Source organism: Camelina sativa, chromosome 16, assembly GCF_000633955.1.
Source record: "Camelina sativa cultivar DH55 chromosome 16, Cs, whole genome shotgun sequence".
Lineage (NCBI taxonomy): Eukaryota > Viridiplantae > Streptophyta > Magnoliopsida > Brassicales > Brassicaceae > Camelina > Camelina sativa.
In genome coordinates, this window is record NC_025700.1 from 27,337,705 (window position 1) to 27,355,460 (window position 17,756).

General features: G+C 34.1%; 4 protein-coding genes and 1 long non-coding RNA gene across 6 annotated transcripts; 2 read left to right on the forward strand and 3 right to left on the reverse strand.

Annotated features, from left to right (window-relative positions):
- Nucleotides 1,062–2,324, forward strand: LOC104752808 (photosystem I chlorophyll a/b-binding protein 3-1, chloroplastic-like). The gene is made up of 3 exons (XM_010475059.2): nt 1,062–1,319; nt 1,398–1,459; nt 1,546–2,324. The coding sequence occupies exons 1-3, from the start codon at nt 1,176–1,178 to the stop codon at nt 2,159–2,161; spliced, it is 822 nt and encodes a 273-aa protein (XP_010473361.1). The 5' UTR covers nt 1,062–1,175; the 3' UTR covers nt 2,162–2,324.
- Nucleotides 2,076–3,360, reverse strand: LOC104752807. The gene is made up of 2 exons (XR_762023.2): nt 2,736–3,360; nt 2,076–2,629 (listed from the first exon to the last, which is right to left on the reverse strand). It is a non-coding gene; the product is annotated as an uncharacterized LOC104752807 (long non-coding RNA).
- On the forward strand, nt 3,589–4,847 carry LOC104754114 (putative F-box/kelch-repeat protein At1g61540). The gene is given in 3 exon segments (XM_019237867.1): nt 3,589–3,686; nt 3,688–3,861; nt 3,863–4,847. Coding segments are annotated over 3 exon segments (1,257 nt in total).
- On the reverse strand, nt 5,342–9,104 carry LOC104752809 (MLO-like protein 6). Of its 2 annotated transcripts, none has more exons than XM_010475060.2 (14): nt 8,790–9,102; nt 8,477–8,534; nt 8,087–8,355; nt 7,871–7,987; nt 7,735–7,795; nt 7,485–7,648; nt 7,288–7,382; nt 7,149–7,198; nt 7,008–7,048; nt 6,750–6,923; nt 6,626–6,661; nt 6,463–6,530; nt 6,323–6,383; nt 5,342–6,017 (listed from the first exon to the last, which is right to left on the reverse strand). In XM_010475060.2, exons 1-14 carry the CDS (start codon nt 8,913–8,915, stop codon nt 5,547–5,549), a joined length of 1,791 nt encoding a protein of 596 aa, XP_010473362.1. In that variant the 5' UTR covers nt 8,916–9,102; the 3' UTR covers nt 5,342–5,546. The 2 variants fall into 2 exon arrangements, with proteins under 2 accessions (XP_010473362.1, XP_010473363.1); XM_010475061.2 differs by having other exon boundaries at nt 5,948–6,190; nt 8,790–9,104.
- On the reverse strand, nt 15,688–16,289 carry LOC109129604 (protein RALF-like 9). Its single transcript, XM_019238053.1, has one exon. It carries the CDS (start codon nt 16,162–16,164, stop codon nt 15,922–15,924), a length of 243 nt encoding a protein of 80 aa, XP_019093598.1. The 5' UTR covers nt 16,165–16,289; the 3' UTR covers nt 15,688–15,921.

The following is a 17,756-nucleotide window of genomic DNA, read 5'->3' on the forward strand; positions in this document are numbered from 1 at the left end:
CAACAACTGGAGCGTTTACCCTTTAATATGTGCAACATTCTCTGTTTTATCTGATTTGCCAAAGTGCCAAGAGGTAAAAAGAGCGTAGCTTTGAAGCCTCAAATTTCGTTCAGGCATTTCACCGAACACATATGGTGCGTGATCAAAGGAGTATCCAATATATTTGACGGAATAAACAAATTTTGAAGCCCCTTTACCTTTCATAGTCTGAATCAAAAACTCCAACCTTGTACCCAAAAATCAACTACGCACAATTGACCAGAATAAGTGAGAGATACACATATACAGTGCGTGATCCGAATCGTTCGAAGACATTCCTTTCAAACCTTTGCTAAATTCTCCAACTTTAAATATGAACTGAACAATGGTGTGTCGCAAAACAAAACACATGTGGAACACACATGATCATATACATCATTATCTTTTCATATGTCGATAAATCACTACTAAACACTAATTAAACTCTTTGATTAAACTTAATTATTTAGGTGTTTGAAGATTTCCAAAATTAGGTTATCTAAAAATAAAATAACATAATTATTTGGTTTTTGGAATTTTCTTTTCATCCACGTAACCATTTATATTCTCACCAATATTCATTTTAAATACATTTTTAAAGAAGTTGTTTTATAATGAATTTTTGTCCTTCACAAACTTTTTTTTTTCTTTTGTTATGATTGACTTTCTTTTTATATTCATTTTAGTTTAGTTATTAAAAAAAAATATATATATATATATATAACCAATCGGTTTCTATGTAAAAAGACTTTCAAATTCTACAATTTCCATAACAAATAGTTTCTTACGTTACCTAATTTGATATTTTTATCACAACAGTATAATACATATCCATTCCAATTTTTCCAATAACTCAATATTTTTTGTATCCAATAGGATTCTATGTAAAGATTTTTTGTGTTCGTGTGGCGGATAAGCAAAAAACACAACAACATAATCTCTTATCCAACTTATATTGCCACGTGGACAGATATAGTTGGTGAAGCAGATACTAATCTAATCTAAGCAAAACCAGTTGTGCTATTTCAAAGCCACAAGTACTCTCAAACCTTTGTTTCTTCTACCCTAACAATAGTTCTGCCTCAGACCATAACTGAACCATCATCATCATCATCTCTTGGTGACAGAAGAGAAGCGTTGAGGAACAGAGAAAAAAAATGGCAGCACAAGCACTTGTGTCTTCTTCACTTACCTCCTCTGTTCAGACTGCTAGACAGATCTTTGGCTCCAAACCAGCTGCCTCTGCCTCACAGAAGAAGAGCTCCTTTTTTGTTAAGGCTGCTTCAACTCCACCTGTCAAGGTACATGACAGTCTCTCTATCTTTCTCAAATGCACTGAACAATCTGATCCTGATTTTTGTGAATCTTGGTTTTTTCAGCAAGGAGCAAACAGACCATTGTGGTTTGCATCATCGCAAAGTCTCACTTACTTGGATGGCAGGTAATTCTTAAAGAAACTGTTGTATTTGATTTGTTTAAGAACTTCAGGATCGATGTTTAAAACTGGGGATGTTGTGATTCTTGCAGCTTACCTGGTGACTATGGATTCGACCCACTTGGTCTTTCAGACCCAGAGGGTACCGGAGGATTCATTGAGCCGAGATGGCTAGCATACGGAGAGATCATCAACGGAAGGTTCGCCATGTTGGGTGCAGCTGGAGCTATTGCTCCTGAGATTCTAGGAAAGGCCGGTCTGATTCCAGCAGAGACTGCTCTTCCCTGGTTCCAAACCGGTGTGATTCCACCTGCAGGGACATACAGCTACTGGGCAGACAATTACACACTCTTTGTTCTCGAGATGGCTTTGATGGGCTTTGCTGAGCACCGGAGGTTACAGGACTGGTACAACCCAGGATCTATGGGGAAACAGTACTTTTTGGGGTTAGAGAAGGGTTTGGCTGGTTCAGGTGACCCATCTTACCCCGGTGGACCTTTCTTTAACCCTCTTGGGTTTGGGAAAGATGAGAAGTCAATGAAGGAGTTGAAACTTAAGGAGGTCAAGAACGGTAGACTAGCTATGCTAGCTATCCTCGGTTACTTTATCCAAGGACTAGTGACCGGAGTGGGGCCTTACCAGAACCTGCTTGATCACTTGGCGGATCCCGTCAACAACAACGTCTTGACCAGCCTCAAGTTCCACTGAGGTGATCATCATCCTTTGTGTGTTGTATGTCTCTTGTATCTTAAAATCTTCCTGTCTCTTTGCTACAATTGGCTTCTTCGTATTGTAACACCGTGTGTAAACATATTCGTGTTTTGTAAGAAATGACTGTGTCAATGGCAAAAGAAAAACTTTTTAGGATTAATGGTTGGTATTTGCAAGAATTAAGCAAACTGGTTAGGATATTATAACACGGTTGTGGAATTATTTACTTCTGATGCTTAAAACATATATAGATGCTGAAATTTGAATTAGAATTCGATTTAGTGCTTAACATCTAGTACTTGTTACGTTATAGCAAAGAAATGAATAATAAGTGTGTTACCATTATGTTTCACTCAGAATCTCATGAAACCAAACACAGCAGAACCCAGTAGAACAGATAGAGAAAGGCTCACAATACCAGCAGCAATGGTTTTCTTGAACTTATTACACCGGAAATTTATGAAGCTACAAATTTTAAAACATTATCATACTGCTACAGAAAATAACAGTACCAATGGAGTTGAAGATTTGTAAATGACAAAGAAGCTCTTTGGTGTTATTTAAGCTGTACCTAGTCTTAGTGCAGATTGTGCAAGACGACTGAAAAGAAGTTCTCCTCCTGCAGAAAATTGCACTGCGTCCATTAGATCCTGGTTCCAGTTTAGTTGGGTACGCCTTACACAACCACCGGTCCAATTTCTTCTTTACAACTTCTCAGTATATTTTGGTATAAATCCTTCAAAATATTTACATTTTGGAGGAACTTGTGTCACACACAACCCAATGGGTCCGCATAGGCACATACACCATAACAAGCGCATGAGTTTGCTGGAGCCTCAAAGCTCAATTCCTGATAAGCCCTTCTATCAAATCCCTGGAAGCATTCACAAGACCCAAACGCCTTATAGAACATCACCCCAACTCTTTGGAACCGTAACTCTCACTCAGGCATTTCATCGAACATCTCCAGTGCATAAACCACAAGCGATAAGAGTACAAATTTTTACCGTTTTAGGACTGTAGATGGAGAGATCCAACCCATTCGGCATTTAAAGGAATCTGAAGGAACTTTCTGACGGGAACGTTCGGTCTAGAACAGCGTGTGTTTCCGGTGATCCGGTTTTGTCATTTTCTCTCAGAGCGACACAAGTAACTCCGGTGATACTCTGGTTGGTAGATAGTTTTTCATATTAACCCCAAACCTTTTCTTTATTTCAGCCCTGCATATACACTTCAATTAAAAATTAAATCCGTTGGGCCCATCATGAACACTCTACGTTTGGGCCTAAAGGCCTAAGTAGTGGTTGGTTTTTTTGACAACGTAAACCTCACGTGTCCGATAACTCTGGAATCACGGGAAACCCTAAAACTTCATTTTATTCTTCTCCTGTGAATTTATCTCACTCTCACTAAGTTTTGCCCTGATGTCGTCCCAAGCCAGATCTTCAGCCGCCTTGAAGGACGAGAACCCACTCCGTAAAAGAAAGAAGAAAATGCCGTCTCCGCCGTCTCCGTCTCCGGTCAGAAGAACAGACCTCTATCATGTCACTTCCAAATGACTTGTTGTTCAACTGCTTTGCACGCGTCTCTAGATTGTACTATCCAACACTCTCCCTCGTTTGCAAAACTTTCCGATCCATTTTTGCTTCATCGGAGCTTTACGAGACCCGATCACGCTTAAACCGTACCGAGAAGTGTCTATCTTTGCATAAACTTCCCTTCCGACCCTATCACACATTGGTTCACTCTCTGCCGGGAAACTAATAAAAACGTAGCCGACAAGTCAAGTGGCTATGATCTTGTCCAAGTTCCGTCTCCCAATATTAGTTTGCTTCCTGCTGCATCGTCGAGTGTCATAGCCGTTGGTTCTAACATCTACAAAATCAGCGGCGCTAAATCTTATAGAGACAAATTCTGGAAATCGACACGCTATTCTTCTTCTGTCGCTGTCCTTGATTGTAGGAGTCACAGGTGGCGTCAGGCTGCAGGAATGCGAGTGGCCCGGAGCTCTTCGTCCACCGTATGCTTAGTTGATGGGAAGATATATGTAGCAGGAGGCTGTAAAGACGGCATCTGGTCGGACTGGGTGGAAGTGTTTGATCCAAAGACTCAAACTTGGGGCACTATCAAGAACCCAAGCATCGAGTATCGATACTTTGAAGATCATGATCTTGGACCTGAACGTGTAGTCAAAAGCTTAGGCCTTGATGGAAAATTATACATGTTTGGGCATTCATCAGTGGTTTACAATTTTGAAGAAGATAGATGGTACAGTATAGGAGTGGATACGGATCTGTATCGTGCAATAGACAATAGGTCTTGCTTTGACACTAGCTCTTGCGTGGTAGACAAGGTCTTGTTTATTTGGGAGAAGGGGTTGTTCAAATGGTTTGACTTTAAGGTTAAATTATGGAAGGAGTTGAACAGTGTTGATGAAGGGACGTTGCCTGATTTACGCGACCGCGAGTATTGTAAAATGGTGGATCTTGGTGGGAAGATAGCGGTTTTGTGGGAAGAGTGTGTGACCGGTAAGAACTTTAATAGGATTTGGTGTGCTGAGATTAGTCTCGAAAGACTCGATGGAGATGAGATTTGGGGGAAGGTTGAATGGTTTGATCATGTGCTTAGTGTCCACTCGTCTGGTTCCTTGCTCTATGCCGATGTTGTTTCCGTTGTTGTTTGATTAAATGGGCTACTCATGCTAGCTTTGAACGGCTTTATGCGGATGTTTTCATTTTTTTGTTTTAAATATTTGCGTTTTCGTTTCTTTCTGGTGTCTCCTTTCTATTATTATATGACTATGATGAACGATTGCGTTTTTGAATGGCTTCCGCTTGAATTCAGAGAAGTGTATGACTATGATGAACGATTAGGCATCAGCTCTCCATTTAAAATATGAGAATTGTACCACTTACATTCCATATAGTCTGACCCGAATACAACAACAACGTATCTGGTATTCAGAGATACAATGCATGCAAAGCACCAATGATCTTGCTTTCCACCCTTTTCCCGGCATAAAGTTACCCCATTAACCAAACCTCATGTCCATAACAACATTCCGTCAAAGAGCTGTCTAGCAATTTTCCTAGAACCACATTTTGAGTACATTCACAACAAGAGATCCTAATCGCATTGTCAATACTCTCAAAAAGATCCCAAATCAAAGACAGAGGACAAACCAAGTCTCATTCAGGCATTTTATCAAACAGCTTGCATGCTTTATATATATCCACTATCACATCCTTCACAAACTCTCAAAGAATTGTAACAACAACAATATGTATAGAGTTGTATAATGATGAAGATGTACAAGGAACTGTTCACATAAAAACATAATTAACCAATCACTAATAATAATAATAATAATTCAATTTTAATTTCATCGCTTAAACGAAAAATCCCTTAAGCTTACATTACTAATCTCATGCTGCTGAGTTCGAATGTGACCAGGTCCAGGAGGTAGTTCAACAGATGAAGCAACAAGCTTTTTCTCAGAATCTTCTTCTCCAAACCTAGAACGATGATTCGAAACTGAATTCGTCGAAGCCTCAGCAGTTTCGTGGTGTGGAGATTGAGACTCAGGATCCCACGAATCGAAATCGGAGTTTCTCCTCGGAGACATTGAGTTCGCGAAGCCGTCGTCGAAGCTTCTGCTTCGTTTGTGAGGGACGTTGCGAAGGAGATGAATCGGAGAAGAACCATGCGTTGGTGTTGTTGGTCTGCTAGAGAAAGGTGTTGTTGATTCTGAACTCCTTCCATGTTTCATCTGTTTCTTTGCTGTGTGGTGCCAACTCTTTAATGCTGTTGCTACTCTCTCGTTGAACACTGTTGGTTTCATCTTTGAACCCATCTTCACCGAAAGAATCAAATAAAAATCAGATTTTGAAATTGCAAAGTTACAATTTTTATGTGTTGTGTCATCTTTGAACCCATCTTCACCAAAGATTCCTCAAATTCAAAAAAGATCAGATTTTGAAATTGAAAGTTAGGATCTTTATGTGTGTGTGTCATCTTTGAACCCATCTTCACCAAAGTTCATCAAATTCAAAGATTTAGAAATTGCAAAGTTACAATTTTTATGTGTGTGTGTGTGTGTGTCATCTTTGAAATTGAAACTGAAAGTTAGAATCTTTATGTGTATATGTGTGTTTTTACCTGAGTGACTAGAGCGTAAAGAGGAAGAGTAACGTAGCTGCAAAGAATCTGGACAATAAGTCTGCAAGATCAAGAAAAGGTTGGGACTTTGATACCTTTTCAAGGGATGGTTTCTCTAAAAAGCTTATGTTTTTACTTACCCGATTGAGATTCTGATGATGACATCTACACTGCTTTCATGGAAACAGTTCTTGAGTTTGAATTCATACTGAATAGATAAGCAAATAGTTTTTTGGATGAAATGATGATTGAATTGATATATTACGTGTTAAGTTCGCGGATTATGCAGAGCTGCTTGCTTACCGTACTCCAGACAAAGAAAGCTAGTTGAAACGCGTTCTGCAAATGACGATGATAAGGTATGGTTATTTTCAGACATTCTTTTTTTGAGTTGTTGTTGTAAGGAGAAGAATCAGAAAGTATTTACCGTGAAGAGAACTAAGTGAATGAGGAAGAGAATGAAACGTGGGCGACCGAACCAGAAGAAATGATCACCAGGCTGAACTAGTGGTGTGCCTTTCACTACGTCACCTTTCTCTTGGATTCTAAGTCCCAGTTTTGTTATTATCACTTGAAGTTTTGTCCCAACAACAAGAATCACCTGCAGTTTGTCCATACAATCATTCTTGTTACAACAGAAACAAAAGAAATAGGTTTCTTTTAAAGGTTTTTGTTTGTTGCTTACGACGAAGGGAATGAATGGTAACCAGAGGTAAGAATTCAATCCTGTTCATGAGAAAAGCAGAGGAAATAAATATATTAGTCTTGGATTCTTGAAGGTATTTATAGAGAGATTGATGAAGTGAGGTTGTGAAAATGAGTGTACCGTTTGTGTTGGTCAAGAGGAATAGCACGGCGACGAACCAGATCACAGGACTGAAGATATAAAGCAGTTACAACATCAGATTAATCGTAATTAGTTAGTGAACTGATGGAGTTTGTATTAATCGTTGTTATTTCCATACTTGATCTCGACAATGGTTTTGAAGTCTTCCTCTAATGATCTCTGAATGTACTTTCGGAAATCGAATCTTGCATCACTCCCAGGAGCCAAATGAGCCTGAAATAGATGAAAGAAGAAGAAGCATTATGATCTTTTTTCTTGAGAGGTAAGTTTTTAAATCCAATGGAAACGTTTTAAGATCAAAAGATTAATATTTACCATGATGAAACCATGTCTCAGTGTTAAGTAATCAACTTTGGTTACAGATCTAAAGAACTGTCTGAAAAAACATACAATCCACAGCGTAATAGTTGTTCTGCTCCAGAAATTTAGATGTCTACGCCCGAAAGATGTATCCCTCGCGAACCTAAACCTCTCGGGATCTACATTATTCGAAAAATTCCTCGTTCAAACTTCACACTCAGTTTCAAATTTATCGATTTGTCATTCCAAGTTTATATAAGTTTACCGTGCGAATACTGATACTCGATTGTCTTCGTCTCCTCTTCCCACCTCTTCCACCTTCTCATCTACGATAAAGATTCAATCTTTTAGTGAAACCAAACAATATCTCAAACGTTAGGATTGATGTAAAAAAAATTTACCTTGGTCTTGCCCAAAGCATAAGTAACAATGCAGTAGATTACATGACAAACCGCAAGAACAAAGATGAATATATGAAGCTGATGCATGCCATAAGCCGATACAAAAGCGACTTTTCCCTAGAAAATTTAGCAAACTCGATTGTCAAAATCGAAAAAGCGGTCTACATTAGTGGCTCTTACAAAGAAACATAACCAAAGAATTAAGAGTTTTTTTACCTTCTCTGCACACTTATCATAACCTTTAGTAGCCAAACTCCTTCGAGGAATGAAAGAATCGACTAATTGGAGAAGCTTTCGACGCGAGTTTTCATCGTCGTTTTCTCCGTCTTCCACCTTTGGGACATCTTTCTTACCGTACTTTCTCGCCTCTTCGGATGGACTACAAGGGTGCATGGACGCTGCGATGTTCTTAGGGATGCAAATATTTGAGATGTAGCCTTGTCCAATAGTAAGCAGTAGTGATATGAATCCCATCAGCATAAGCTCTACAAAAAAAAAAAAAAAACATTTTATTAATGTTTAACTAACCAAAAAATAAAGAAAGATTAAATGAATCTTTATTTCTTTTTTTTGCAATATAGTTTAAAATTAATAATAAAAATTTACCTGCTTTCACTTTTTCAAGAGCTTCATATAAAGCTTTTTTGTTCTTGTTCTTAAACCACTGTCGGAAGAAGTGTCAAAACAGAGCATGGATTTGGTTTAGTAATCAGAAACAGAGCAAACTATGAAACCGACACAAATACAAAAACTTGTAATAAACCCTTTTGGGTTTTAGCAGTCTTTAGACATAATTTACATTTTAATCTAATTTCTGTGTCATCAAATTTTGACTAATTGGGAGGACGAAGAAGAACTAAACAAACACAGAAACAGAGCAAGAAACAGAGAATCAAGGAGAAGAGGTTAAGAGGCGTACGGATCCAATTTTATGAATAAGTTTCTCAATTACGATCGAAATCAGAAGCAGGACGAAGCAAACCACAGCGACGGCCCATGTAGAAGTTTCCTCTAATGTTTTTTCTTTCACTGGATCATCCGCCATTAAAGCTCACAGAACAATTCCAAGCAAATAGCTTTTTAAAAATAAAATAAAAAATATGAAAAAGATAAAAAAGTTGATTTTTGCAATCATCAAAACACGTATGCGTGTCTTTATATAAACACACGGAGACGAAGATGAAAGAAGCCGACCGGAGAGTAGGCATAGCTTGAAAAGTTCAATCTTCAAAGTCAAGAACTTTGAAACCTATTAATATATAATGATGATTTTTTGTTTTCTACAAAACATGCTGTGTGTACTGTTATGTATTTTTGTGATTTTTAAAAATTTAAAATTTAATGTTCTTTCTTTGTTACATCAACGTTTAATTAATTGTTTACGTATAAGTTTTTTCTTTGTGAACGCTAAGTTGTTATATCCCTGATTCCCTATTCTCGAATGTTTGACAGACAGTTACAGAAAATACGAAAATTTTACAAAAACACACAACAACTAACAACCTACAAAACCAGCAAAGTTACATTCCATTTTTTTTTATGGATGCATGGGCTCCAAAGGCCAATTGGATTGACAAGTTCGAATCTGAGTCGTTAAACCAGTGAACAACCATGGGACGTTTCCTGTTGTTTTAATGGTCAAAACTCGAAAGTAAAAAAAAAAAACAAAAAAAGACTAGGTCGGAAGATAGTTTGAGACTTGAGACTAGGTTTCCAAAATCAAAGAAATTCTATTATTCTCAACGCAAAAATCTCTTTACATTCACATTATAATTTACAGAAATTTATTTCTTGAAAATCTGAAAATCATGATAAATACTTTTACATTCAAAGAAAGTCTATTATTCTTAGGGTAAAAATCTCTTTACATTCACATTATAATTTACAGAAATTTATTTCTTGAAAATCTGAAAATCATGATAAATACTTTTACATTCAAAGAAAGTCTATTATTCTAAACGTAATAATAGAATAACTATTTTAAATTATTGGTTGATATAGTTACAGTAAAGCGAATCCTACGTATATAATATATCCAGTTTTGGATCCCACATATCTTTTCTTATTATAAATACGAAAAGCAATGAACTGCCAGCTTTGTCAAGATCGATCGTACGTCAACGATATTAAGTCCAAGAAGATACAATACAAGTCCTATCAATTATCATAGGTAAAAAGCAATTTTATAACGTTTATAATGTTAGCAAAAATTAATAATAACTGTTTTCAGTTCAATACAAAATTCGTTTAGCCTGGTGTCTAATTATTTGGTATAAATATTTTTGCATTCCACAAAATTATATGATTGGCTAAAAGCCTAAAAAATGTTTTAAAGTCGTTTTGTCAATCACCCCCTTAGTTTTTATATTTTTGTTTTTATTTGACTGAGCCGCAAGCTCCACAAATAAAATATTTTAAAACATATATTTGCAAAGGACATCAAAAAAAAAAAAAAAAAATATATATATATATATATATATATATATATTTTCAGATTTATAATTCTACATAATGTCATAATAACGGTCGTGCTAACTAACAGTTATATGCGGATGTGATCGATGCCAAAAAAGTCGAGGTGATTAAATAAACATATGAAAATAAAAACAAAATTGTTGAATATTGGTTGGGTGTCTTAAAGAGATCGATAGCTACATCGAGTTGGATTACATATTGTTTATTGACTATTTTGGTAATGCATCGAGTTGGATTACATATTGTTTATTGACTATTTTGGTAATGCAGCCGGTGAAGGTTTAGCTTACAAATATCACTTGGGAAATTTTAATTAGTTTATTTACATGAATTATATGAGGTAGTTAACTGCTTCTAAAGCTATGAAAAAGTCATCACTCTTCACATGATTAAGAACCAGTATTTTTTATTACTACATTTCAGGAACTTTAATATAAAAAGAGGTAAAATGTATATGAGAAAACTGTGCTACGTACAGATTTAGCTAAGTTTTTGGATTTATTATAAATAGGGTAAATTAGTAGTGAAGTTTGTAAATAATGGTAAACATTTTGTAATTGGTGTTACACATATAACTTCTAAAAAAAAAAAGAATAAGATACCGGATCTACTTGAATGGCTACTTTTTATTATTTTAATATCATAACACGTATAAAAAATTAGTAACATATGAACAATTGAACATGTATTTTGACAAATTTTTGGAATATTTTGATTGAAACGAATCTTTGTGCTAATGCGAAGGTTCTCAGAATAAAGATGATGAGAACAAGCCATTTTGTGTACAAGAGTAGCTACAAGGGATCCTTACCCAACTCAAACGCTATTTCACAATTTTAATTTAAACAAAATAATATTGAATATGATTAATGTTGTGATTGATTTTCACATATAGCAAAACAGAAACACAAAATACTGATATATAATATGAGAAATCATGAAAATTTATCAAATCGATCGAGTGAACATAATCCAAACCCAAATTATATATTTTCCGTACTAGTATCCGCATTCACATCTATATATCAACCATTTTCATATATTCAAATGCAGAACTTTTGCCATAAAAAAAAACTAAAATTTAATATGGATTTTTCTTTTTAGGTAGCAAAATTCAATATGGTTTTGGACATATATAACTAATCAAACCAACCAAGTATTCTATACATTTTGGCAAACCCTAGTCATAACATGTCATGTAAATCTATGTTACAGCATTACAGTTTTTTCAATGCAATGTGGACTCTCTACAATCTCTACAACAAATAGTTTGCATTATATAGCATACCAAAACCAAAATTGATATAACAATGCACATGGTACTATATGTTGGCACATCTATAATTTCATGTATTAACGTTTATAATGAATACTAATCTAGTCAACAATATCGTTATGCAAACGACAATATATATGTCTATTCTAAATGATATAAATATATAACATTTATTAGTGACGAATAGCAATAATTCAATATGTGTATTACCCGGTCTTAATTACTTACCTTACGTTCACAACTCTAACAGGTTTTAATGTCACTAGTCCCTGTGATCTCATTGTCATTCTTATAAATTACAAGAGTAGTTATATGATAAATTAACAGAACTATTGCAACTTAAATTAACGTGCTTCGAAGAAATTTGCTGCATACAATATTTCTTCCTTGAAATTAGAGGTGTAAACATGCTCAATTGTAACTAAAACATGTGCTTGTTACTTGTTAATTTGTTTATATGTTAATAAATTCGTTTTATATATACTAATTAACACTAGTTCCTATCTTTGTCGAAATTATGAACTAACTTACCTTTTTTTGTTTGTTTCGTAACAGATAAGGTAATACTAAAAAGCTTTTCGTGGGAACTTTAGTACAAAGAGGTTGGTGCTTGATGCATACAATATGTTCTGAAGCTCAAAAGAAAGCAAAAGAGACTCTCCAAGCCATCTCTTTCCGCTCTAACATATCAATCAAATTTTAAAATCAAGTACATTCGGAACGAACCGAGCACACGGTACCGTGCCCAGATACCAGCAATGTTATATGATAGTATGCATCAGATTCTGATTCACTTCCAACCGAGAAGGTATTGAGAATATCACTACACCTATCTAATCGGATGCGTGCTACTAGCCTTGATCAGCGTGCATCAGAATTAAAGAATAGTTTTTCATCTTAAGAATGAATAACAACAAACTGATTAAATAATAATTAAGCTGAATAAATAAATATAACTCGCTCAGATGCATGTATGTAACGTAAGTAAGCGGAAAATATATTTGTTAGATATTGTAATATAAGTGATTAATTATAACATCATCTGAGTTACAATTAATCACAGAACCAAGAAAATACGGTAAAACCTCTATAAATTATTACTCTATAAATTAATAAACACTATAAATTAATAAATTTTGTTAGTCCCAACTCGGGCCAGTATAAAAAATATCAAAATTTGATAAGATATAAGATAATAATTTTTTTCAAATCTCCATGTAAAATATGGTCCCAATAGTATTGTAAATTAATAATCATGTAAATATATATATATATATATGCTTTAAAATTCTGAAATTCTAAAACTTATATTTATAAATAATTGTTATGTTGTCTTTTCAAACTATAATAATAGAGAATACTCTATACAATGTCATAAAAATAGCTAAGTTTTTTAAAAATTTTCAATTTCTATATGTACCATTTTTATTTTGATAGTTTTATAGAGTAATTATAATTTACTGTCAATAATGTTTTCTAAACATTACAAATTCAATTCTAAACTGATAACATCTTAAAGTCTAATTTATTTTGCTAAAACTGTTTCAATTCATAATTTTAAACATTTAAACAATTAAAGTATATATCTATAAATTAATAATTATTCATTTAAACTATAAAATAATAAATATTAATTTATAGATAAATTAATATCACTATAAATTAATAAAATATCATGGTCCTAACATTATTAATTTATAGAGGTTTTACTGTAGAGTGCAAATAATTGCAGTTAACAAGCGTAATATGAGGATGTCATCTGTATATATATAAAGATAGATAACCAATAACCAAACAGAAGCCTGTCAAAACATTCTTTTTGATTAGGGAAACCAAACTTGATTTTTTATATTATATATATATATATGCTCTTGCGTTGGTTGATTCACAGCTTTGGATCTGGAGAGCTATTCGGGCCGGGGCGGCAACGGTGGCTCTTTTGGCATCCTCTCGTGTAAGGATTTTTTACTTCCTTCGTCTTGCAGTTACGCTTTGTCACAATTTGTTATATCATTTGTAAAAATACCATAATCTATGTATTTTTTTACTGCTGCCTCAGTCTTGGTGGCTGCCAGAGCCAAGAACACTACGAGAACGAGAGATACAATGACCATGTCACTTTTAGACATCCTGCTAAACCAATAAATTGCGCTGTATTTCTTATTGAACATGTATCAAAGATTAAACGTTTATATAGAGAAAGAGGATGCTAAAGAATAGGAAAGGATAAGTCTAAATGGAAATTAAACATATTGAGAGCCTTATTAATATAGGAAAATACATCCCCATATTTTGTTTTATTTTATTTCCTCACAAAATTAAATCTATATAATTAACAAAAGTAAACTCCGATTTTCCTATCTTTTTCGAAATTATGAACCAACTTACCTTTTTTGTTTGTTTCGTAACAGATGAGGTAATGCTAAAAAGCTTTTCGTGGGAACTTTGGTGCAAAGAGGTTGGTGCTTGATGCATACAATATGTTCTGACTTCTGAAGCTCAAAAGAAAGCAAAAGAGACTCTCAAAGCCATCTCTTTCCGCTCTAACATATCAATCAAATTTTAAAATAAAGTACATACGGAACGAACGAGCACACAGAGCCGTGCCAAAATACCAGCAATGTTATCATATATGATAGTATTATTAGGGATAATTTTTTCAAACTTCGGATGTGAGACTTGGTTTTGGTTTGTATCCTAACAATCTTCCCTTCAAACCAAGGACCATATAACCACATGTGGGATATTAACACACCTCTTCGAGATGATAACTCCATCTCGAACCGATTCTATTTGGACCGATAATAAACCTCTTATTGAGCCTACATTACTTGGGTCAACAAGAGGCATATTTATATCTACTTTTCTAGGTTCACCAGAATTTTAACTTTGAGTATAATACCATGTTAAATTTGGGTTTATCTTTGGCTTCCAACTAAAAGACCAATTGGCAATTAGTGGATTGACACTAACCCTTTATATATTAGTGATAATTTTTTCAAACTTTAGATGTGGGACTTGGATTGTATAGTAGTAAACACATGGATTCCAAAGTTGGTTATATTTAGATGATGATTAGTAACCACAAAGATTTTAGTAAATGAATGTGTTCCATATAATATTTATCTTGACGTTAGTTAATACCGGCTATTTAAAAACTGAAAAACCAAAAATAGTTTTCTAGAATTAAAAATAAAAATATACAAAAACATTTACCTCTATATATGAAACAATAGGGAGTTTTTTATTTTACTTTTTATTTTAAGGATTATATAAATTGACAGATATGTCTATAGAAAAATTTATCTTTTGAAGTATATTTAAATCCTCTTTTGTTGAGAATAGCTTTCACAAAATGCAGTGTAAATCTTCCTTCGTTGAAATAGCTTTCACAAAAATGCAGTATTTAGTTGTTTAATATAATATAAGAAGTAAATTTCGTTTAGGTTATCGTTTTTTTTATACTGTATATAAAAAGAGCAATCATAATCGGTTTTTTTTTTTTTTAAGATGGCAAGCCTTTTCATCTTTTTTAAAAGGATCTAGTTAATTATACACTTAATTACTTTATGTTGCTTTTACAGTTTAATCTTATACTTACAATATGTCATCATACGTAATATATGTATTATGTATAAAATAGTTTTGAAAAAGTCGACTAAGCTGAATACAATTAATCGTCTAATATACTATCTAATCTACCTACAGTGTCTGCATGATTGATTATTTTGCGTAATGTAACGGTCAAAGAAAACAGTGTGGATGATGTCTAACGTCTAGGCAGCCGTTTAAACCATTTTCAATGCCAGTAGTTTTCAATATATTCTACTTAAGAGCTCGTATTTAATTTGTATGAGAATCTATGTTTCTCAATGAGCCTAAAACATATATGGATTGTGTTTTAGTTTTCGCTTTTCTTTGTTGAAATCTATCCTAGCTAGGGATGAATAAAAGTACTGTTCCATATTTTCCCTTAATTCTTGACTTGTTATTGTGTCAAAAAGCATATATCAAACTGAATTAAGAACATAAGAAAGTGAAAATAGCTCGAAAGATTGTTTACATATCGAATTATAACTGAAATATATTTTTATATATGATTGAACATAACATTATATGGTTACAATCTATCACAAAGCCAAAAATAGGTAAGAAAAGAATCTCATTAACAAATGAATATGAGGATGTAATATGTGTTTTACAGATAGCCAAGAGTGGTACTCCAAATCAGAAGCCTGTCAACATATTCTTAATTGATAGGAAACTAGTATATTGTATGCTCTTGGATTGGTTGGTTGATTCAGTTTTTTGCAGCACCTGGAATGCGACGGCAACGTGTGGCCAATTCGCATCCTCTCTTATATGGATTAGCTTCTACCTTCTTGCAGGATTCAGGGCGCGCTTTGTCACAGTTTCTAGCATGATCTCCACGATTCATGTCGCCATAGTCTATGTATTTTGCCTCGGTCGTGGTTGCTGCAAGAGCTAAGAACACTACAAGGGCGAGAGATAGAATAACCTTGACACTTTTAGACATCCCCATATTATTTTTTAAGTATAATTTTGTTGTTTTCCAAATATATTAAATAAATAAATAATTTATTAAAGAAACCCCAATTAGGAGCTCAATTTATTTATTTGCCTATCTAATAGTATTTGGAGTTGGCTCTGTTGGATTATGAAGAAACACTTGTTGAAGGTTTTTATAGTAGAGAAGAGATGGATCTCAAATGTTGCTATTTTTGGATGATGATTTGTTACCACATAGTTTTTAGTAATTTTTCCTTAAAATTAAGACTCAATAATCCAAAATGCTATCTCTGGCAGTGACTATAATTAGCTTCTTACCCTCAAAGAATGAAGGTTTAATTAAGGCTAAAAACCTTACTCAAATTTACTATTCCAGAACGCGAATATTATCGAAGCTAAAATGTAATAATACAGTCTTGACTTGAATTGTGGTAATGAAGTTTTCATTGGTTTCCTTCTTCCTCGCAATTTTATTGAATCAGTTGTGATGTAAATCAACCCACTAGCATCATGATGTTGCAAAGATACTGTATAATGAAATTTGGGAGAGACTAGTAATCAAAAAAAAAAAAAAAAAACTTGGTTATCTATCTTTCATGTTGTGACTCCATCTCAGTCAATCTCGCTACATAAACCTATTACCTATCTATTCGACACCGTTCTTTAACGAATTTGTTGTTGTTAGGTTTTTAAGCTGTAAACAGTCGATGCGAGACCTACATATACCCAGTAAAAGCTCATATATGTTCTCTCTCTCTCTCTCTCTCTCTCTCTCTCTTTCTCTCTCATCGTCATAACCATTATTGAAAAAGACAGTCCACAGAGTGATAGATAAACCACACAGCTAAGCTTGAGATCATGTTCAAGAAGTCCAAAGAGCGATATTAAAAGATAGTGATTGGGATGAATGCTAATCAAAAACCCATACATGTGTGCCAAAACAACAAAGTCTAAAACAGGAACAGCATCAATGTCTACTGAGGTTATGATTTTGTACATTGTTGCAGAATGTTTGCAGACACAAAGGATCATACTATATTCATAGAGACGTTTTCACTAAGGTTATTGCCACAAAACCCAAATGCCAAAGAAAGATTAACACAGATTTTATATCTGGATTCTAAACTTGAGCTTATGACCTCTAAGCAAAATTGGACAATAACATCAAACTTAAGTATACAGCAACCCAACAACATTCCAAAAAGAGTTTATAGATTCCGATGCTACTACTACTACTAAGCATACACAGAGCAGAGACACAACATGACCCCAAGTCACTGAAACATGTTTTTTAATTAACCACTTAACAACAACAACACAGAAACCATTCTCGAATAAAAAACAAGTTGATAGTTGCAAATCTCTCTCAACTATTAAACCAATGTAAATTTTGCTGTCTTCTTCTAATCTTGAATAAAACATTTTTTTTTTATATAAATAAAATCATAAGAAAAGAAGAGATAGTAATTTTTGATCATCAGTGTTGTTTGGAGAAAAGAGATCGACTTATGATTCCGGTAGCTTCAATGTAACGATCAACGCATCTAGAAACACAGCTACTCTCACTCCCTCCTAGGCTTGATCCTGGCTTCGTTATACACTTTT